Source organism: Musa acuminata, chromosome BXJ3-7 (assembly GCF_036884655.1).
Source record: "Musa acuminata AAA Group cultivar baxijiao chromosome BXJ3-7, Cavendish_Baxijiao_AAA, whole genome shotgun sequence".
Lineage (NCBI taxonomy): Eukaryota > Viridiplantae > Streptophyta > Magnoliopsida > Zingiberales > Musaceae > Musa > Musa acuminata.
Window position 1 is genome coordinate 354,250 of NC_088355.1, and position 23,282 is coordinate 377,531.

Sequence of the window (23,282 nt, forward strand, 5' to 3'; positions counted from 1 at the left end):
ACCAGCATAAGACACGAGCCGGGTAAAAAAACATAGAATCTCATTAAAAGAAACACAGGTTTTGCAAATTGCATCTTTAGAAAATAATAGATATATCATTTGTTTTTATATATAGTTTTATATATATATATATATATATATATATATATGAAAAATATGCAAAAACTAACAAATATAATTGTTTCTACATTTTTAAAACCCATAATCGGTAGCCAAACTGATTAAAATTCATTTTTTAAATGTTATTATATCCTTTTATGAAATTTGAAAAGGCCAACCTAGTTAAGGAGAAATCAATGATTTATTTTAATTTGGTATTAGGAATTTTACCTCTAGATCCTTGTGTTATGTCCATTCATTTAATTAAAGTCTAAATTAATGATAGAAGAATTTTTTGGGGTAAATTCTCGAAAAAAAAAAATCTTTAATTTTTATAAATTTTTTTAGAATGCTTCAACTTTAAAAAATTATTGCAAAGAATCTTTTTCATAAATGATGAATTTACCCTTAGTCACCTTCGTGTCGTCCCTGTGCATCGAACACACTTGTGTCTTTGTCGTTGGCCATGCTAACTTCGTATGCTAGCTAGTGATCTGGTGACACTAACCCTAGCTACCTCCCCTGTTGGTTGACTTCGTCGCTATTGTTACCCGTAGGCCTCCCTTACTGTTGATCATTAGTGAAGACAAAGAGGATGCAGCTCGCATGCTTTCGTCGTCGTATATGAGCAAGGAAAGAGAGGGCATGACCCATACGCCCTCACTGTTAGCGTTAGCCATAAGTAAGGAACAAAAGTAGCGAGCCCCATGTGGAGGCGATCAAGAGCACCGCGAGCAATGGACCATTGTTCGAGACGAAGGGGGGTAGAAACGCAACTAGGAGCTCACCTATGCTTGCAACTCCCCACTTTGTCGACATCCTTGATAGAGGGGAATGGGAGGTAAGGCGATCGATACAAGACAAAATCAATAATGGATCTAATGAAGACAACGATAAAATGATGTTTCTATTCCTGTGATTATTGTGATAAAATAATCTTAATCTTTTTGATGCAAGAGGGGTCATTTGAGATTTTTTTTTAAATTAAAACGTTTTGAGAGAATTTTTGAAAACTAGAAATATTTTTCGAGAATTCATCCTTTATTTTTTAAAATTTTGCAAGAGTTAAAAAGAGACATCAAAATCAAATCAGTTCTTTTTATTTTCCTTTAACCATCTTAGCCACTGGAAGAAGAGTTTATTGTTTCTGGTTTAGTACAGCCTTTACTCTGTCGGCATTACTACTCCCGTTGAAGAAAACATCACTAAAGCTGAGGAAGGAAATCAATCCATTATGATCAATCCACATTTCAGTTCACCTTCAAAGAAAAAGCTGCGGAACTCAATTCAGACAATAAACCGGCGGAAAGAAAGAGAGAAGAGAGCACAACACAACACCATTCCACAGTCATCAACGACACAGCTCATGCTTCGCATATGAAAGCAGCATCCACATGGTCATCGCTGCAGTAGAGACCCGGGCGCTGCGTGAATCCTTGCTTCTCCAGCATCTTCCGAGCCCGGAGCACCACCTTCCGGTTCGAGACCTCGCCGTCGGCTTCCCTGAGGATGGTCTGGATCGCATTGCTGAGAGCGCCGTAAGCTCCGCCCTGGCCACCCGCCGGGTTGGCGTCCGCCGACGTCTGGTCGGACTGGCAGCCGCTGATGAGGATGCCATTGTCTTCCCGGCCCTTCCTGCCCGCGCTCGCGTACACCTCCTCCGGCCTCACTTCCTCCTCCTCCTCCTCCTCGTCATCCAGCTTCTGCATCAGGAACTCATGCGCCAGGCCGCCGACGATGCTCATGAGGCTGCCGCCCTCTCCGCCGTCGCCGCCCTCCCCGTGCCGATGCAGCTTGTGCAGGATGAACTTCATGAACTTCTTCACCTTGGGGCTGGCGTCCTCACCGAAGACCTCGAACAGGGTGGGCCGGATCTTCCCCACGTCGATGTCCTCTTTCCCCGTCTTCTGCTTCAGGAGCTCGATGAGGGTGGAGAGCGGGAGGGAGCGGTTCTTGAAGTAGCCCTGGCCGCCTCGTTCCCGGTACTCTCGTTCGGCATCGTGCGCGTCTTCGTGGCGGCGGCGGTGGCCTTCGTGGGGCAGGTGGATCCCCCGGGACTCGAATGCCTCGTGAACGGTCTGCTTCAGGAAGGATCGGAAGCCGAAGCCCGACTCAGATCCAACCTGGTCGGAGCTCTTGGTGCTCTCGCCGATCTGTTCCTTGGCCTTGTCGATGAGGCCACCGCTGTGGCAGGAATCAGAGACGATGGTGAGCCGGCAGCCCTGAGGCACCTTGTTCACAAACTCTCTGAAGTCGTCGTCTGCGAGAGCAGCAAATGGACCAAATCATTCCCCAGGAATGCAACAAACAATCAACGGGCTGCATCCCCATCACAATCTCTCCAAGAATCTACTGTTGGGCAAATTCCCGGATCCAAGACGACTTTGATTCAGGGAAAAGGAACGTAGATGGAAATCGAAATCGAGCATATGTTGGTGGTATATCAAGTCAACCAACTCAAGAACAAGATGATGAGTGAAGGCTGACCGGTGATGAGATTCATGTCGCAGGGGACGATGCACTCGTCGTAGCCGGTGTCGTCGTCCTCGCCGGTCTCGGCAGGGAGGCGGGTGCCGTGGCCGCTGTAGTGGAAGAAGAGGTAGTCGCCGGGATGGGCGGAGGCAACGAGGTCGGAGATGGCCCGGCGGATGTTGGCGCCGGTGGGTTGGGTGTAGGAGCGGTCGGTGTCGATGAGGACGGTGATGTCCTCCTCCGCGAAGCCGAACCGCTCCACAAGGGACTGGCGCATCCGGTTCACGTCGTTGATGCAACCCTTGAGTTCCGCCTTGGTGCCCGGGTAGTTGCAGCCAACCAGCACTGCCCTCTTCGTCGCCATCTCCTCCTCCTTGCTGTGTGATCTGATCTGAGACGGTGCAGGTGAAGTCTTCTTGCTTGGGGTGGGACAGCTTGGTTATAGTGCGGTCGATTGTGATGATGGGAAAGATGGGTTGTAGGGAATGCTTGTTTTGACCTCAATGATCCGTGGTGGCAAGCAATTGGGGTTTCCGATGTGTTGTTAGGACCCACCTAACCAATAGAGAAAAGCCACGAGTATTTCCAATTAACAAAGTGTATGGCGGTAGATGAAACATCTCTTTCCTTATTTCCTTTTTTTTTTTTTGTTTTTTCTTCCCCTAAATAATAATAATGTCATTGTCAACAAGTAATAAGGTTTTCATCATGATTTTCATTTTATTTCTATTTTTTCATTTCTATCATTTAAGTTTGAAAATAACATATTTGTGTCTATATAAATATTAATTTACCATATATATCTCCTAAATATAAACAAATTAAATATCTAAAATTCTCTTCTTATTTGTGCTGATTATTATTTTTTAGTTTTCCTTTTCCTTCTTCCATTCCATGACATGCTTCCATCTTCCCAGGAAAAACAAACATTTTAAAGATTACTTTTTTTTGCCTTTTCTATTGTATATTGGTTTTAAGGATTATATCAAATTTTAGAAGAGGATAAGAGACTTAAAGCTGACATATATATGTATATGTATATGTATATGTATATGTATATGTATATGTATATGTATATGTATATGTATATGTATATGTATATGTATATATATATATATATATATATATATATATATATATATATATATATATATATATTAGTTTTAATCCTTATGACAATTAAGTGATGGGATGATCGGTCAAAGCAACCGGTGTCATGTAACCTTTCAAGTCTTCGCTGTCAACGATCTTACGCCCCTTCATTTCCATTTCTATGGCCGGCCGTGCGCCCATCTCGGTGAGAGGCGTCAAAACAGGCACCGCAACACCCGCCCCATCCCCCATCCATGCCTCTTCTTCCTCCTCCACAGGCTTCGGACTCCCGTCTCCTCCTCCATTAAAACCTCACAGTGAAAACACCAATTACTACTGCCTTTTCTCTTTTGGATGGAAGGACGATCACAGTATCGCATCCGAAGGATGAATCAGTTCGATTGCCATCACCATTTAAAAGCTCCTCCTGCTCCTGTTGTGCTCCATGACGCTGCAGTTGGCCTCCACCTTCTCGACGAAGCTGCAAAGAAGCAAAACAAGGGCAGCAACACCGAAGGCTGCGCTTCTCTTTCTCTTGCTTGCACACGCGGCAATCCCTCTCTTGTCCTACTCTATGCTTTAGCATAGCACGCCATCTTATTACGTCGGACTAAGATTTGGACGTGTAGCTTTTGAGCACTCGTCTACCACCGTTCCACACGTACCATAGTGATAGTTGTTGTCTTCGTTGTACTCCTCACCGTACCTTCACCGCTCGGCATGGCCTCCTCGGTGGCCCGCATACCCTCCGCCGATGAGTGGCATGACCCCGGCCGCCTCGCCGCCGCCGTCTTCGGCGCGGCCCGCGGTCGTACCTCGTTCACCCCTGCCAACCTCAAGAAAGTCCTCGTTCGCCAGCAGCAGAGCAAGGATGTTCCTTCCTCCTCTTCTTCTTCCTCAGCTTTGACTGCTGCCGGCGATTCTGTCGCCGGTGAGGAGGACGGTGGGTCGCCGGCGACCGCGCGCAGGCGGCAGTCGCAGATCCACCATCGGTGGGCGGTGCAGCAGGCGCGGGAGATGGTCACCACCATCGACCGGCACGCCCAACAGGCGGAGATCTCCACGTTGACCACCACCTCCCAGCCCGTCTCTGTCCGCGCCGCCTCGCTGCTCCGCGAGGCGTCCCCTTCGGCCTCGGAGTGCTCCGCTGGAAGCGCCGCCGTCTCTTCTTCCTGCGCTGGTGCAGGCGCCGGAGATCTGCCGCCCAACGTCCGGGCCTCCTCGCTGATACAGATGTGGCGCGAGCTCGAGGCAGAGGCGGGGCTCACCCCGAAGCACCGCACGGTGTGCGGCGGTGGCACCATGGAGAACGCCAGTGCTGCTTCGTTCTCGGCCGACGAACCTTCTGGTTGCAACTCCGACTTTTCCGATGAGTCAGACGCGTTCGTGGACTGGAATTCTGACATGACGACGACGGCGAATTCTTCTTCTTCATGTTCATTGAACGACAACGAGAAAAGCCGGGTGGGGAGCATCGTGAAGATGCTGAGCTCAGGCCATGGCGCGCGTAGGTTCATGGCGACGTTGAACAGCGAGAACGAGCCATCGGGGCGAGAGAATCCAGTGGCGACGAACAAGACGGAGAGGCTCCGCAGCACGGGGTCGTCCTCCGTTCTGAGTCCAAGGCGGCTGAGAGGGCGAGGAGAGATGGAGAACCTGGTCGCAAGGATGGAGAAGGAGCGGCGGAGGGAGCTCGCGGCATTGGCCGAGCATCAACACGTCTCACGATTCCCATATCGCGGCCGTCTCCAGGTAAAAACTGAGACATCGTTTCTTCTACCTAATCGCTATTCTCTTCGTGGAAATAACGCAGACATGAGAATTTAAGACTCGGTTCTTTGTTTGGCAACATAATTTTGGTGCACAAACAAGTTTGGAGCCTCACAATTGCAGTGATAGAACAGAGTTCTACAGGGCTAATACAATTTCATCTTCATGGACAAAGAGATACAATATATTCACACAATCTGTACAACATTTTCTTTGCATATTCTCCGTAGTCGATGCTGAGGCTCAAATCTCTTCGACGACAAGTGGAAGTGCACGATCAAATGCAGGGCCCTTCGACAGCTTCGGAATTGGATCAATTGCACAATGGATCCACAATCTCTTATCTGAGGTACATCCCAGTCTATTTGTAGAACAGACATTGCAGAATAAATGTGATTAGAAGCTTACCGTCACTATTTAGAAAGGCTAAGTCCATATAGGAACTCACTCTGTTTGAGTCTGCACTCGTCATCCTTGAATTTGGCAAGCTCGAATTGCACCCTAACGTTCTGCTCGATCGACAAACACCAGGGAGAGATTTAACCACATAGGACAGCATTGTGGAGGCAGAAAGCGAGCTCTGGAGAGCTCGAGCAGTGCCCATGTCCAGTTCCCCATGGATGCTGAAGACACCGTCTACAAGAGCAGTGCACAAGTCCAGTTCCCCATGGATGCTGAAGGTTCAGCCCATACATATTCCAGCGACAACAATCAGTATCAGGAAATTGTGATTCATCCCCAAATCGCTCCACCTGAGACCAACTCATCATATTCCAGGAGTGATTACCTACAGGAAGGAAGCCAAAGTGTTGATGGTTCTTGGGACGAAAGGAACCTATGGGTGACCAACCTTGACTGGCAAAGACCGTCAAATGGTTGGCACGGTGAGGCTGTTGCAGAGGAGCTTGAATCATACCCACAGCAAAACACGAGTAATTGGATCAGCAGGCCTTCCGATCCATGGACAGGATGGGGGGCGAACAGGAAACCTGATGCGTATCATGACTTGTTCCAGAATTTCTCTGATAATGTCGAGATCCGGGAGCTTCTTGAGAGGTATATTCTTCTTCCTCTCTGCTCATATCAGTAGACAAAGCATGATTTCATCTTTTCATGTGGTCTCAAACTAGTGATGATGATAGAGAATACCTGTGTTGCATCTCACTTGGAAAGCTTGTTCTGGATTTTCCTGTGAAGTAATTGTTGGTTGATACATTGCAATCTGGAAATTTTATGTCATGATTACTATATATCCAGTTTATTTCTTGGAACAACAATCTCGTCTGCTTGTGTTGAGTTTAGAGCTGCCAGACTTTTTGTGTTCAGAGCTCTGCACCCTTATGTGCCATCTCCTTCAATTTTCTGTGCTGCAGAAGAAGAGTCTCAACTTCTCTTGCAAGCGATTTTTGCAATAAGATGAATCAACTGATCTTGTCGTTCTTACACCGACAAACACAGCAAAGTTTTCATGAGAATTCAGAAGAAACACATGTGGATTATCCGTTCTGGCAACCAAGTGACGAGTACTGTAACGCTGAGCAAGATGCATCCGTCTCATCATCGCTGGTACCTCTACAATATCACACCTTGCACCACCCAGAGAACTGGCAACATACTTCATTCACTCACCAGTCTTCTCACAATCTGCTAGTGAGTTCTGTCTCCATCTTTTCGCCGGTTCTCCGGTAAGAAGTATGTGCTTCTATATGACCACCATTTGCTGCCATCATGGTAGGACATGGAAGCTATGCGTGACTTGCGGAGTGATATGGCTCAAATCCATGAAGAAATCAGCGAACTGCGGGCATTGATCGAGAGTTGCATGGACTGGCAGGCCAAACTTAGACAATCTATCAAGCATGACATAATGGATGCGATACATCAATCAGGTTTGCATGTGCCTTTTTTTCCCAAAAATCATTTGGAGTAGTCATATTATAGTGTTATCATTTACGGTTGGTCATATACTTAATCTGCAACATTATTATGTTATGACTAATCTGAATTGCAAAATTGGTTGCTTTACAGGTGGAACAGCAAGTGTTTCACAGGGTTCCAAAGCTAAACCAGGAGGGAGAGGAAGTTGCTGTATATGCTGTGAGATGCAAGTTGACTCTCTGCTTTACAGGTATATATGCTCTCTGTGTACGACTTTTGTGTATCATGTCCATTTTATATTACTCTAGAACACAATCTGATTAGAGAAAAATATATATATATATATATTAATAATACTAGATGAGACAATTATTAATGCGATATGGATATTATAGTTAGAACGGATGAGGCAATTATTAATAATACGAGAAGAGATAGATAAGATTTAAGACAACTCTACAAGAAACTACAAATAAAGATTTAGATATTCTTATTTAATTAATAATAATTATTATTATGTATAGAATTCAACGACGGAAATAATTTATATAACTGATCCAAAGAGTTGTAATCATAAATAATTTACATAACTGATGCAAATAGTTGGATGGCTCTTCTCAGAATCTAATCTGTACAGGAATCTAACTGGAATACTTGCAGGTGTGGGCATATGTGCACCTGTTTCAAGTGTGCCTGCCAATTGCAGTGGAACAGTGGATTGTGTCCGATCTGTCGATCCCCAATTGTGGATGTCGTGCGGACCACCTTTCCTAATTACTAATGGTGAAAGATGATGATGATGATGATGGCCAAAGTATTGCTGCAGTCTGTAAGGCAAGGCACTGACTAACACCCAAAGGAAACACTCAGCTTTTTTGTTACCAGAGCTTGCAAAACCTTCTTCGGAGGCTAAAACCATGATGACTCTTCGACTTCACATCATAGTTCTAGCTCAAGATTGATAGTGTGTTCATCATTCTTTCATAATGACGTAATTTCTTTGTTTTCAGTATGCATTGTGATCATTGGAGACAGGATGTATATTGTCTTTATATGAGGAATTGTTTGAAAAGGATTTACCACTTCTCTAGAATGGTTTGTTTGCATAAAGACTTTGTGGTGCATAGTTTTGTGTTTGATCGAGTCTGACAAAGATGCTATGATCATAAAAAGCCAACTCGTCTGACAAATTCTTGCAATGAATCAGATGAAATGTACACACGAATAAGAAACTCCAAATAACAAAACCATATCCATAAATGAGACTGAAGGAACACCACAATTTTTGACACAAGTTCAATATAACCACATTAAGTCGATAAATTTGAATCATCGATCCTTCGATCGAAACACATAATTCCTTGATTGCCGGGTTCAATCACACCTGACCCAACCACCCTTTGTATGACTGGATTCAATTCTAGGGTTACAGATCAACCGATACATGAAAAATCAACAAGTAACCAACAAATTAAAAGAATTAGCTGGTGGAGTCTTCCAGAGCAGCCATGAGCACATCATTCCAAGTGTCTGTCAACCCGGGCAAGCACCAGTGCATGCAATCTTCGTGCTTCTTTCTGCCCATGGTTGAAGGATGAGCATCCGCTCGGAACTCGCTCATGCGAGTAATGTCCAATACCTGGAAGCTTGATCTCTGAAGGGCCTTGTAAAGATGCTGATTTATGACACGTACCTCTGCATTTGTTGCATTCCTCTCCACAGAAAAGAGCTCTTCAACCTGAACCAGTTACATTATCCTTTGAAAGGTGAATAAAGTGATACTCTAATCATGTTAGTTTACTTCATGTGTAAGCATCTGCATTCTATGAGATGCATGGCTACAGGATGGTTTTCTTGTTGTAGCCTCTCCTTTCTCTATCAAGAATGTCATATATGGAAATTCAAATGGATCCAAGAAAGAGACTGCAAATTCTAACAAGCCAGAATAACAAGTTATCACGACAGCAAATATGGGCCATATTGAAGACCACTTGGTGTGGCTAAAAATGCATAAAATGATATCAGGATACAATATGCAACAGCTTGGTCCGAGGTTTTTTATATTATCAACTTTAGGCTACGGCCTGCATAGTCTAGTCCTTTGGGTCCAGTCCATGAGGGACCTCAAGGAGATGAATTGCCAGCTCTTACAATGTTCTTGGCTCATGAACTCCTCATTGATGTGGGATTCTGTGGCATAACCATAAGCTAATGCTACGCTAAGCTAAATAATCTCTTAAAGAGACATTAATGAGGGATTCTGTGCCAGTTATGATAAGTACAAAAGAACTCACCTCATGTGACAATAAAGGTTCTCTTCGTCGACATGATCCACCTTGGTTCCAGTCACCACCTTCAAAATGCCTTGGTGATTGTGTCCGGAAGAATGTTCTTGAACCCTTAGCTGCTCTTCTCTCCACATATGATATCTTTTCCATGATAAGAAGGTTACCACAAGGGAGATTATGAGAAGGAATACAACAAATGAACAAGATAAATCAAGATATGGGTTCCATGACACATTACACTATATAACAAATAAAGGATCTCTTCTGCAAAATGCTGCTCCAATATTCATCACAAAGGCAAAAAATTGGATATCAGGTACAAGAGCTCTCCTTATCTGGAATACAACTACTAAAAGGATGCCAAAACCTTCTCTAAGGTTAAAAGTTCAAATCAAGGAGAAAAAAGCGAACTGAAATGCCATCCAAATATTTCCTTCAATATTTTAGTGGGAATGTCAGATCATAATTTTCTAAAAGAAAATCTTTACACCTTAACTAACAATAAAATAGGGAAAAAGAAAAAGATGAAGGCCACAACCCTCATGGGGGAAGACCTAACCTATCCTATCTTTCATCACTACAAACAAACTAACGCAATCTTCTTTTTTTGTTCTACATAGGAAATGTATACCATTACTGATCAAGATCATGGAAAAAATATGATCATCTAAGAATATGGACATCTATAATTCTATCTCAACATATTATTCCAACAATGTTACGGACTTCATTACATCTGTCATGCAACCCTTATATCCATCTAACATTTTTTTATAATATGCCCTGGCTCCCTCTTCACCTAATATGGCACTATAATCTTCCCTGACTGCTTGTTGGCCTACTTTCTCAGGCTTGGTAGAGTCAAGTGGAGTGAGCATAGTTCCTTGCATGCAATTCATGTGATGTATCGCAGTTAAAGCATGCAGTCTCTTCAGAAAGAAAAGGAAGCACAAGCAAGATGCACATTGGCAGGCAAGATGATATGGGAGCCATCCATGTGTGAAGTGGTGCAATAACCCGCTCTTGCAATATATACATAGGTGAACAGAAAAAGAAGGGCCAGCTTTTGCCTATCTTACCAAATTGAAATGCTCAATTTAGATGAAAAAGAAGGGTCCACTACACAAAACTCATATTTGCTACCTCAAGTGCTAAAGAAGGGAGAAACAAGGACTTAGGGACCACCCACTGGTTATAAGGCAAAAATATCACAAGCAGTTAAGAAAGAAGGATCTGAAAAAACAAAGCACCTCATATCCAATTGTGGGAAATGAAAGGCTAGCAGGTTTGCGAGAGCTATATTTCTAAATTTGGAGGAGATCACTGACATTATAGAGTTATTGGAGGCAATGAATAATACTGATGACATGAATTTTAACTTGACTAGTATATACATAGTTTGTTTTTGGTAATTGGATTTATCATTAGCCTAAATCATTATTGTACTTGTCACTACAATAAAATTCTGAGGTTCAACACATCTGATGTATATCTAACTGATACACATCTAACAATGATTTAGCAAGGAATACAACAAAACTGCTTGATGAAATGCTTCAAAAATATCATTAAATGCTATCTTAAGTTTTCAACAAATATAAGCAAATCAAGCCACTAATAAATAATTAGCATGTCATAATTGGTTTTTCAGTCATTTAGTGACACAAATATCAATATGTCAAATAATTCATTGTCATACCATATGTTTTAAAGCTAAATCTATGCCAATTTCTGGAGTTACTGGAGGTAACACTGGCAATCCCTTTTCAAAAAAGAGCATTGGTGACTGCTCTGGATCAAATTTTGAGGGAGCCCACCACCTGAAAATTAACAAAATTAATGTAAAAGGTTCATTTATATAACTTTATAGACTATATATCTTATGGCTTTCAATTAATACATCATATACATATAACCCTATGCAGAACATGATTAAATCCATTTACATAAATAACTACAGTTCAAGCGAAGTCCTTAAAACCATATAATACGACCTGTTTAACGTTTCTCTAAGTCAACCTATGCCTATTATGATGTAAAGCATACCTCCATGTCTCAAGACTTAAAAACAAACTAGAAGAATAGCATAATCATTGATTCAGAAACTTGAGAAGAAAGCGGTACATGAATGAAACTCGCAACAAATATAAAAGTAAAAAAGATAGATTCAACAAGTTCAAAGGGCGATATGATTGTATTGTATAGTGTATGTTTCTTATAACTTTTCATGTTTGTGTTACATTTATAATGCCAAAGATTTTTCTTTTACTAAAGAACTCCAAAGCTGTACGATTAGTTGATCTTAAGAAATATAAATCAGACAGTATTTCTTCGAATCTAAACCTTCTTTCCTACTTTCTTCTGCCCTAGTACTGTACAAGCAACATCCTTTTCTAAAACTGTGTCCTCTAGCAGGCATGCAAATCAATGAATATATAAAGGGTCCCTCCTATAACAAAAATCACTTAGTCTTCAGCTGATAATGGTTTTATGTACAGCCATTATCTAACAGACAACAGTATATGTTCTGCATCTATTTTCTTATGGATCTCAATATCAAATGAGAGATACACACATGGATTCACATGATATACATTCACCAACAGAAATTCATAAGAGTCTGAGCAACAGCCTTCAATTCCAGAACTAAACACTTGATCATGAGAAATTACAATTACCAGTGACCTGTATTAAAGATCAGAATATGATGGAAGCTAGGTGCCTCTGCCCAGGTGTGTTCTGGAACATCAACATCCACCCTGTAACCTTGTTTGATACCAAGGGATTCTAAGGCACCTCCATTGTCGCTTGCTGACCACCTGAAAGTCATATGAAACAAGAAAAAGATTAAAAAAAAAGAGTCATATTTCTTTAAGGGGAAATTTCTTATGTAAATCCATAAAAAACACAGAGAAATCAAATTTATCCCATAACATGCAAATATAATGTATATGCCCCTATAAGTGAATTTCTGTGAAATTTACCTAGCAATGGACTGTTAGGAACAAAGATAAATATGCCAGGTTAGCCTCTAATTAAAGAGAATGACATGTCCAAGTTAACGGAAGATAAATTTATCCCAGTGTAAGTCAATCTAACCCTAACTTTAAAAGCTTAGTCAATCAATCACTTTGTCCAACTTAATAAATGATTACTTGATCCCAGTGCAAGTCAATCTAACCCTAACCTTAAGCTTGGTCAGCCCATCACTTAGACAACCCAATCTAATTGGAGACCACCTAATCTAACACAATCTTTGCAGGCCCAATCTCTCAGACACAATCCTCTGAAACCCAATCACTCCCAAATATACACATATATATAAACCGCACACACACACTACAGCCAATAAGGACTATTATTATATCATCCCCAGTCCATGTCAGGTCAAATATGAAATTGATCATGCAAAAATTTGATGGTTTGAGGCACAAACTTCTGAACATGAATTCTCAATTGAAGTTATACTTCATATTTTAACAAAAAAGTTGTAATAGTAAATAACTAAATCTTGGCCTTCACAACAAATCAAAGGCACCTAGGAATCAAAGATCTATACCTAAAAAAAAAGAAGTAATATGTCATACAGAGTCAACTCCAGTATCAAATATGTTCAAGAACTTCACAAGATAGAACAGATTAACAGTTTTAATTTGCTGGTAATCTTTTTACGAAAGTCTGAAACAATAGAACTTTTGATGGGACTGAGCATACTCCTTATTTTGTTGTGCCTACAGTTCTTATGTCTAAATGCTGACCCAGAAATCTTCTTCTGAAGGCTTCCAAGAGATACGTCAATTATTTATATGTTGCACAAGACCTTTATCTGGTCGGAACAAGGTTAATCGTGATGGATCTAGGGATCAAAATCAAGATGGAGGAATTGGTTTTACAATTCATGGTGACTAATGGCAATTATCTACTTTCTTGTGCAGGAATATGATGAACAAGCATACTCTTTATTGTGAGGATGCCGTAATTTTGGTTGATTCTGATTCTAAAGTCCCAGTAGTAGGCATTTTGAACAAAATTATACCCCTCATTGGTCTAATCACTCACTGTAACTAAAAATATTTTATTTTTGCCAGATAATTATGCCACTATTGTTCGAGAGGATCTTGGCCATCGGGGCATAATCTGCTACAAACTCCCATCTTTTGGGGGGGATCATTTGTGCTCGATTTTGTACGTAATATATGATTTTTTTTAAATAAAAAAATTGCAGGTAATCAACCATTACTCACCTGCCATACCGCACCAAGAGATTAGTCCGGTGATACGCAACAGTGAGATTATAATCAAGAAAGGTGAAACCCCTATCGGCCCCGGCGGGACGCCACTTCCTCACCCCTCTGCTCACCGATCTCAGCATACAAACAAGCGACACGTACATGTTCCTGTTCAACGAATCCCCCACAAACCCTGCACTAATGAATCCAACCAAAGGACGACCCAAAGAATTGACTTTTGCAAAAGATAAAACAGAGATCATATGTCCTATAGCCATCAGCAACCAACCTATGTTGGTGTTCCTGAAGCGTCGGAGGAAGCGGAGGGGCTCGAGGCGAGGGAGGCCGCAGCGAGAGGGCTGCCACCGCCACCGGAGGAGATCGCGGCCGTTGTGCTTCCCGCTGGCGATGCAGTTCCAGCCCTTGAAGATCTCCTTGCAGGTGTGGTCATAACGGAGGGCGACGGGATCCGGATCGAGGACCCAGGCCCCATCGGAGTAGTTGCAGGGCCAGCGATTCTTATCCCTCGTTGGCTCCCCAAGGAGGTCATCGTACCGGGAAACGACGGAGGGCCTTGCGGCGGAGAAGAAGAGGGCGAGTAGGAGGAGGAAGACGAGGCAGAGGAAAGGGACGAAGCAGGAGAAGGAAGACGAGGTGGAGAGTGGTCTCCTTGTGGTGGGTTTGGCCGCCATTGACAGTGCCGGAAGCATTCCCAGGTGGATCAACAAAAGGAAACCAAGTGAGGACTTTCTGGGTATTTTGAAAATATTGAAGGACTTTTTAGGGTAATCAGTAGCCCTATTAGTGTTTTCTCGTTTTTTTAGGAACAAATTAAATATTATCTCCTTAACCATACTAGCATTGTGATCCCATACTTAAAAAAATTTATGTTGGCACCATTACTTAAATAAATAACACTATCTATCATAACACTATTAGGTACATTGACGAAAAATATAACACGTGAAACCAAGTACTAGATCAACATGAACGTGACATCATGTGTTGGACCAATGTGAACGTGACACCACGTGCTGGATCGATGTGAAAGTGATAGATAAAAAAATAATTTTAACATCTTTTTCATTTCTAATAGTGAGCAGCTTTGTAAGTATGTCGTCGGTTGTGGAGAGGAGTTAGATGGGATTGGAGATCATGTAATCGAAGATGACCTCAATGAGGAGGTGATAACGAGGCTAACGAAGGCCGAGGGATGACCTTTAAGAGCTAGGCAGGACAACGACTACACCTTGAGCATCTCGACAGTGCAGTGAGAATGATCGCCACTGGGATGCTCAATGATCGATGTATCGGCATAAGGGATCGAATGTTGCGAAAAGACAATACACCGGAGAGGACAATGCGTCGAATGATCGGATGAAGTGCCAGAAGAACTAATGACATGCCGGACAACATATGATTCTCTTGTAATCAATTATGTCTAGATTAAGTTAGTTTAGAATCTAATTGAGTTGGTTTAGAATGTAATTAGACCAATTCAATTAGGGGCCAATTGGGCCCAAAATATGATTATTTTGGGCCAAGAGAAATGCCCATTCAGTTACCTAAGTTTGGGATGTGTTGGGCCAAGTGAAAGGCCCAAATAATGACCAAACAGGTGAAACCATCAAGACACAATCTCCGAAACTGTGTCAGGTGGTGGTACTGACATAATTTTATCCGCTGCACTAATTCACCCCTCCTCTTAGTGTCGACTCGATCCTAACAAACACTTGCTATAGCGTTCCATTCCCCATCTTCGCCCGCACCACCTTTAGCATATGCAGTGCTCACATCCTCCTCCTCCATTCACTCGTTGCATATGGTTGGTTCAACATTGAGACCTCGATCGATGGCTCTCTTCCTCCTCTTCCTGACTTCTCTTTGCTTATTCTCTTATGCGATGTTGCTCTTGCGGCTCGCCACCTCATCATTGGAGCTCACCGCGGTCGCCCCACCTCTTCCATGATGGTCGTCTATTATTGATCAGTGTATATATCTGAGGGTCAATAGAAGCAAGTTTATTATATTAGTCTTATATATGGATGATATTTTATTTGCTAGTAGTGATCTCGATTTATTACACAAAATCAAGCTTTTTCTCACTTAGAATTTTAATATACTTGATATAAACGAGGTAGCCTATGTTATTTACATTGAGATGTTGAGAGATAGATCTTAATGATCACTATGACTATCTTAGAAAAGAAATATTGACTTAGTATTAGAGAGATTCAGTATACAATATTGTTTAGCTAATGATACAACTATTACCAAAAGCGAAAGATTCAATCAAAATCAATATGAATATTCCTTATGTATGTAATGTTAAAAGTCTATTGTATGCTCGACCATCGTCGCTCCTGTATTGCTCAACCACCTTCTCTCATGTACTGCTCGTTGCCGCCACACCTACACCACTCACCACCACCGCACCAAACCCAGCATGCCCGTCGCCCCATCATCCCCACCCTGATTGACGATGGTTTCATCATTGTAGAGAAGCTTACTGCCTATGCAACAACTACCTCTCCCTCTCCTCCCATGGTGCTCAGCTCATCGTCTTCCACCCCAAGGTCGATGAGATCTCCGTCATCATCGTCAACACCACCTCCAACCCCTTTCATACAATTCATCCCCCTTTTTATCTCCTCTATTTTGATATACATATGAATCGAATATTTCACCCTGATAAATATATTTAATTTCACTTCGAATATTACATTAAATGTGTTCTTATATTGTTAGACAAATACATCATCAACCAAACTATTACTTCTTTCCTTATCGTATCAATAATGGAGGATTCATGGTGACATTTGCTGGTAGAAAATATGCAGCAAGGTCCTCTTCCATATTTGTTGGCAATAGTTCATATGCTTCGGCACCACAACAAATGCACTCAATTGTGCGATGGGTGAGCATGTGCGACGGTCGAGTGGGTGCGATGAGTGATCTGGGTCTGGTGCAATGACAGCGAGCAGAGAGATATAGGTCGAGCGAGTGCAATGGGCGAGTGGAGGGTAAATAAGTGGAAAGGAGGAGAGGAAGAGAAATCGATTAGGGCGAGAAATAGATATAAATTTAATAATTTAAAAATAGTAAAATTATGTTTTTATTCTTTGTATTAGTGTGTTTTTTTTTCACGTGACAACAAGTACAATTTTTTCTATTGATGAAGTTGATGACATAAGAAGAATTAGGGTTAAATATTTCACTTTCATAAGTGTAGGACTCGGATGCTACATTTTAAAGTATATGGATCGAAATACTAATCATAGTTAATTATATGGGGTAATATGTAATTATCATATGCTCTAATGATGGGAATCCACTCACTAGAATCTCATCATTAGTCTGGTAACTCTAGTCTAGTAAAATAGATATACATGAGGCCCAAAATCCTTTAAGACTTAGTTACTAATAGTAGAATATCTAATTGTGTATAACTTTAATAATGGTGTTAGAGGAAAAATATGAACGAATATTTTTTCAAGGAGCGAGATAGATAAGCTCATGTGTTTTGGGAATGATCTACACGAAGACCAAGATCGAGTATGAGTTTTTTAATCTAGTCTTCCGACACTTAAGTTAGTCCCAATGTTAATAAATGAAAATAATAAAAAAATAAATAATTTTGATTATTTAAAAAATATTTTTTTTATACCAAGTAAAAAAGGATGAAAATATCCGATGAAATATTTTTTTAGGAAACAACTCATAACCATGCCTTTTGGACTTATGTCGAGACGAAAGGGGCAATATCTCATCTATGTCAATCAAATTATTACCACATGTTCGAGAATATTTCTCCTATCAAATGATATTTTCTCGTGATGGTGCGGCATGAAATTTGTCTGCATACTAATATATCTTAAGCATCGACAAGGTTTATTAGAATTTAATATAAGATTGAGCTTTGGTGATTACTATTTATTCAATTAGAGCCTTATATCTATTTAATTTTGTCTCACGTGGCATTTAATTGATATTGATTACAATACACTTAAATTGCTTTTACCTGACGCTCGGATTCATCTTACGCGTCAAACCTAATTTGATTTGTGCGTGAGAAGAGATTATACGATCGGGCTTTTTACTGGTCACGAATTCAACATCTTATGAAGGATGTCTAATATCCGAATAATGTCACGTCGAGATTTGTGATTGTAGTTTATAAGGTGACATACTGTCATCACTAGCAATATCATCTTCATTTGTGATTGTAGTTTATAAGGTGGAGATTTGTGATTGTAGTTTAGCATCGGAAATTACTGGCGATATTTTTATAATAGCTTTATCATCCTCATTCGATCATCAAAAGGGGATAGAAAAAAAGAATAAGGCAACTCAAAATCCCATATTTATTTTTAGAAGAGAAAAGACAAGTAACTCCGCTCGTTTACCAAGTAATACAAACGCTAAAACAAGGATTATATATTCTTAAACTGGCATGACAGTCTAAGTAGATCAGACAATTAGGCTAACAGCGGTTCCTGGTTGCTTGGTTCTTCGTAGACGCTCGTTTCATTTCTGTCCCACTCTCCCACTCCGTGAGTTGCAGCAAAAGACTCCCCAGTTTTGCTGCTATCTTGAGCTTTGCCCCACAGAAACAAGAAGAGGCCTCCGATGACCATGACCATGGCTATCAAGCTACGTGGACGGAAGTAAATGAGAAAAAGGATGAATTCCGATGATCACCTTCTCTAGAAATTATATTTTTTTCTTTCTCTCACCAAATCTTAATGGATAATCTTCTCTGGAAGCTCTAAAGTAACTCTCTCTAGAAGTCTTAGAAAATAACCCAGGAGCACACAAAATATTTCTCACAACCTAGAAATATATAGAGTGTTGATAGAAGAATCAAACCCTAATTTTTAGGGTTTTCTTCTTTCACAATATATATATATATATATATATATATATATATATATATATATATATATATATATATATATATATATATATATATATATATATATATTTGCACTAGGATTTCTTGTCCACCTAAGAAATTGACTCCAAGAATCCAAAACATATGTATGTAAATCTAAACAATTAGAATGATACATGAAGTTCCAATGATGCATCGAAAGGTATTAATTTTGGAAGGCGGGTGTTAGCTCTTTTATGTTTAGTCATGTGCCTATAGGGATGACAAGTATAAGTTAGTCAATTTTGATCTTATTAAAATTTTATCCTTAATATGAAATATATTTTCTTTTTTCAGTTAAAAAAATGGCAAGGATGGAACATAGAACAATTAATGCAAGGATGATTGATCATTATAATACTTGATGAATTTAGAATAGCATGGTCTAAAATGTTCAAGACTGGAATAATGATAGTATGTCGATACAATCATTATAAGTTTATTAAGTCTTCTCTCAATTTGGATTTGGAAATAGATGTTTGAGCTAAGAAGAAGAACCAAGTTAATCCAACAGTAGTTACTACTTCAAAGAAGGGAGGGAGGGAGGGAGGGAGGATCCAAGTGGTTACCTGCTCCAAGTGAGTTGCACATGAAGCAGCAATGGCTCCAGTATGGCCACCATGACCGTCGACACGGGACTGAAAGCGGTAACGTAAACTGGGCCCGTTTCCTTCACACACCACATCATGGCGAACACCCCAAACCCTGCACAGAATATTCCCTGCAATGTGATGAGGAACATGGCATTCTCAGTACCTAGATCACGTCCACCTAACGCCACCATATACATTGACGGATTGATTTAGCATGGAGAAGGAAGAAGAAGAAGAAGGAAAGAAGAGAGAGAGAGAGAGAGAGATACACTGTAAGCTATGGCCAGTAGCTGCAAGTCCCACCCGAGCTTCAGAGCTGCAGGCTTTTCAAAAATGAGTGAGATAACAGCGCATTGGAGGCCGCCCACCAAGTTGACAAGCCCCGAAAGGGTGAGCTGAGAAGGGTATTGGGCCACGACACATGCCTGTGATCGGGAGTGATAGTAAACATCAAGTCAAGCTTCGAGTTGTTACCGAAAGCAAAACGAAAGGGTGCACGTGCAGGTTCTAACATAACCTTTAATTATACGTATAAATACGGCTTCTTAATACAAGTAAATGTACGCATGCATCCGAGGAAGAAGACTTTTCGCAGAGACCAAATCAGAGCTTATCGTCCTTTCTGCTTCCTTGCTGCATGCAATACGATGGGCTCCACGATTACCAACGTGTTAGATGTATCACCGTCCAAACATGCAATAGTTGCATGTGGAATAGTTCCCATGAAATGCTATTAGTTAATAGACGTTTGGAGTTGGGTTTGAAGACAAAGAAAACGACAAACAACGTCGAATCTCTCTCTCTCGGTCACATCGTATCCACCAAGGAGTAAGGGTGGAGGTGAGGATGAATCATGCAGGTGCTGTCCTTAATCAATAAACAGATTTGTTTTTTATTCTTTATTTACAAATCGAATGCTGCTTTCTGGTATCTAATTTCCATAATTTTTAATTCATGCGTGCATCGTGTGAGTTAATTACCTGTAGCCAATAATATCCTCTAAGGGTTTATGATTCGTACCGACCTAATACCAAGTGTTGTCACCTCTTCCCTATGCAAAAGAAATAACATGGTTGAAGTTAATGGCGAGGCTTATTTAACATTGCAACATCATTCATCTCCAATTCAATGAAAGGTCGGTGGATAAGATTAATTTTTGTGCCTATTTAGTCTCATATAAAAAATGAATTAAGCTGCTAATAAGTATATTCCATGACACTAAAATAATTGATTTCTTTCGGTTGAACTTGTGGGTCCAAAATGAGGAGAGAGAGAGAGAGAGAGAGAGAGAGAGAGAGAGAGAGAGAGAGAGAGAGAGATATGACCTGGTAGAGTAGGAAAGCTGACCACGCCGTAGTTCCCACGATTGTGAACAAGGCCCCGAGGACGAAGGAGGTGCCGCCGCCGAGGCCATGGAGTCGTCGGACGTGAGGTGAGAAAATTGGATCCATCTGCGCTTGTAGCCCCTGGCCTCCGTTATGATCCTTGAACAAGGTCATCACCATGGCACCTCCCACGCACAGAAACGTGCCGAGAATCTTAGCCTGTCCCGTCCTGTTCTTTATGCTCACTTCCTCCAGTCTGATTACCCAAGTGATCAGCACCAACAAGCGTACAGCAGTAAAGAAAGACCAGACCGAGGGAATTTTTACCACCTTACCGTACCTGAGGAGATACGCCAGCAAAAAAGTAATCGCGGGTTGGAGATTGGTCATGGTGCTGACGAAGGTGGAGGAAGTGTAAGCCAGACCAGCATAGTAGAAGTTCTGACTTATGCTTATCCTACACGACGCATTTACGGCAGCATACTAGTCAGCTACCCCGAATTCTATGTCGTAAACAAGATTGATTCATCAGCAGCGACAGATTGGTTCTTGCGTGTTCGCTTACCCCATCAGTGCCAAGAGAAAGATCTGTCCCGCGTTCTTCCATCTAACTGGAAGCCTCCCAATCTCCCTGCAGTCAACGAGGGCATGCAGCAGGAAGTGATGAAAACCAGAGAAAGAAAGAAAGAAGACGCTACGTTACTATGCATGCAGTAGAAGACTTTGTCGGTGTGGACGTACCTGTCAAGGAAGCAAGCGAGGGGGCAGATCGCCACTGCCGCAATGATCTGGCGATACAATACGAAGCCGTAGTGGCTCATGCCGCGGGTGAAGGCGAGGCGGGTGATGAGGAACATGGCGGCGTAGGCCACTTGCACGTAGATCATGCCGAGCAGAGGGCCGCGCTTTCCCATGAACGCCATGCCTGCTGATGATCAGATCTCCCCTTTCTGCGTCTCCTCCACCTGTGTGTATGTGGGTGTTTGTGTGTGTGAGTGGCACTTTAAGAAAAGTATTTTAGCCATGATGAAATGTCTACTCATATTTGAGTCTACTTCTACAAGCTTCATAAGCCCTTGTTATGTTTCGGTAGACGGTCATTGTCATCACATAAATACAGAATTGTCACCAGCTTAGAAATGTCAATGTTACACCGAACGCTAGAACAACTCATGTCCTTTTTTTTTTTTTTTTTGCGTCTTTTTGGGGTCATATCACACTGGGTCATAATCGACTTATTAATTTCCAATAAGTGACTATAAGCATATATGAGTTAGGACTAACGAAATTATCATTTTTTTTTTCTCAACAGAGTCAAATTTAGAAGCACAAACTGATGTCTTCAAAATATATTTCTTTTCTTTGGAGAGTCCATTCCCCACCCTATTCAACTTGATCAAATAAAATAAACAAATTGCCATGTGAGTAATCTCATGTTAATAATTGCGTTTTCTCATCTATGGCCCTATAAATAGATGAGTTTTATCACGAGAAAAAAAAATATATAAAGACTTATATGTAAGAAATAAATATTTTAATTTTATCTTTTGTTTCATCCCTCGATTCGTCTAATTTTCTCTATTTTTTTTTCTTTCCCCCCTCACGCACAACCATCGCAATTATGTGCGACCCATTAGTCCAATCTATTTGGTCGGTCGACCATTGGTGTTTTGTCCTTTTCGAAGCATGTGAGCTCCAAAAAATACCTCTAAAGGTAAAGGAGACCTAACGGACTTATGAGTCCTTGGTTCCCATACTCCTCAACTAATATGGGATTAAATGACCTTATCAATGCTCCCTCCCATAGGGGAGCCAAAAGCTCATAGCCAAAGTGCACGACTCATGGCCTTATCAGTGCTCTCTCCCTCTCTTCAGAGACATCCAATAAAATTAAAACGATATAAAGAAGATTAGTATGCTCCTGCGTAAGGATGACACGCACAAATCGAGAAATGATCCCTTATTATATTGGCGCTAGAAGGAGGGCCTAAGGCCTATACCTCGACCGAGCAAACTTGCTCCTGAGCTGTGCACCTTGACTATGAGCCTTTGTCTCCCCTATAGGAGGGAGCATTAATAAAATTATTTAGGCCCACATAGGTTGAAGAGTATGAGAACTAAGAGCTCATAAGTTCACCAGGTCTTTCTTACCCTCAGAGGTATCTTTTGGAGTTCAGATGCTCCAAAATGATAAAACCGTACGAGTATGCCCATCGCCTAAAGCGGATAATTCTTCGTGAACCTACAGGCTACAGTAATAGTCGACTGACCAAATGGTCCCTTATATTTTACTATTCATATATATTTTTGAGTTTCTACTCAGATTTAAATTATTTGGAGGATTGAGAATTCAAATATGAAGAGAGTCCTTGCAAACCGGATTCTTTATGAAGGATGGAATCTGATGTATGGATCATTGGAGGAAAAGTTCTTTAAGAAGCTGATTCCTTAAAACTTTTGCTGCATCTTATGCTTTCTCTCTCTCTCTCTCTCTCTCTCTCTCTCTCTCTCCATGCAGATGCTTGAAGCTAATGAAAGAAAAAATTGGTGGGGATCGATTTTTGTATACACGACGACGAACGTGACAAAAAAAAAAACACATT

General features: G+C 41.3%; 4 protein-coding genes and 1 non-coding gene across 6 annotated transcripts; 2 read left to right on the forward strand and 3 right to left on the reverse strand.

Moving 5' to 3' along the window:
• Positions 1-1,311: 1,311 nt before the first annotated feature.
• On the reverse strand, positions 1,312-3,038 carry LOC103991017 (metacaspase-5). Its single transcript, XM_009410368.3, has 2 exons — positions 2,587-3,038; positions 1,312-2,359 (listed from the first exon to the last, which is right to left on the reverse strand). Exons 1-2 carry the CDS (start codon positions 2,933-2,935, stop codon positions 1,464-1,466), a joined length of 1,245 nt encoding a protein of 414 aa, XP_009408643.1. The 5' UTR covers positions 2,936-3,038; the 3' UTR covers positions 1,312-1,463.
• Positions 3,039-3,833: 795 nt separating this feature from the next.
• On the forward strand, positions 3,834-8,231 carry LOC135643428 (uncharacterized). Its single transcript, XM_065160360.1, has 7 exons — positions 3,834-5,415; positions 5,664-5,782; positions 5,965-6,489; positions 6,807-7,083; positions 7,169-7,322; positions 7,462-7,561; positions 7,972-8,231. The coding sequence occupies exons 1-7, from the start codon at positions 4,384-4,386 to the stop codon at positions 8,090-8,092; spliced, it is 2,328 nt and encodes a 775-aa protein (XP_065016432.1). The 5' UTR covers positions 3,834-4,383; the 3' UTR covers positions 8,093-8,231.
• A 382-nt stretch (positions 8,232-8,613) lies between these two features.
• LOC135642290 (protein trichome birefringence-like 13) lies at positions 8,614-14,542 on the reverse strand. The gene is made up of 6 exons (XM_065158303.1): positions 14,118-14,542; positions 13,844-14,021; positions 12,278-12,418; positions 11,299-11,419; positions 9,606-9,740; positions 8,614-9,049 (listed from the first exon to the last, which is right to left on the reverse strand). Exons 1-6 carry the CDS (start codon positions 14,536-14,538, stop codon positions 8,792-8,794), a joined length of 1,254 nt encoding a protein of 417 aa, XP_065014375.1. The 5' UTR covers positions 14,539-14,542; the 3' UTR covers positions 8,614-8,791.
• A 3,569-nt stretch (positions 14,543-18,111) lies between these two features.
• LOC135642259 (WAT1-related protein At5g07050-like) lies at positions 18,112-21,723 on the reverse strand. 2 transcript variants are annotated; one of them, XM_065158249.1, is made up of 7 exons: positions 21,421-21,718; positions 21,245-21,310; positions 21,020-21,136; positions 20,680-20,935; positions 19,624-19,779; positions 19,331-19,482; positions 18,112-18,481 (listed from the first exon to the last, which is right to left on the reverse strand). In XM_065158249.1, exons 1-7 carry the CDS (start codon positions 21,600-21,602, stop codon positions 18,307-18,309), a joined length of 1,104 nt encoding a protein of 367 aa, XP_065014321.1. In that variant the 5' UTR covers positions 21,603-21,718; the 3' UTR covers positions 18,112-18,306. The 2 variants fall into 2 exon arrangements, with proteins under 2 accessions (XP_065014321.1, XP_065014322.1); XM_065158250.1 differs by lacking the exon at positions 19,624-19,779 and having other exon boundaries at positions 21,421-21,723.
• Positions 21,724-22,544: 821 nt separating this feature from the next.
• LOC135643880 (U6 spliceosomal RNA) lies at positions 22,545-22,646 on the forward strand. Its single transcript, XR_010498371.1, has one exon. It is a non-coding gene; the product is annotated as a U6 spliceosomal RNA (small nuclear RNA).
• Positions 22,647-23,282: the final 636 nt, after the last annotated feature.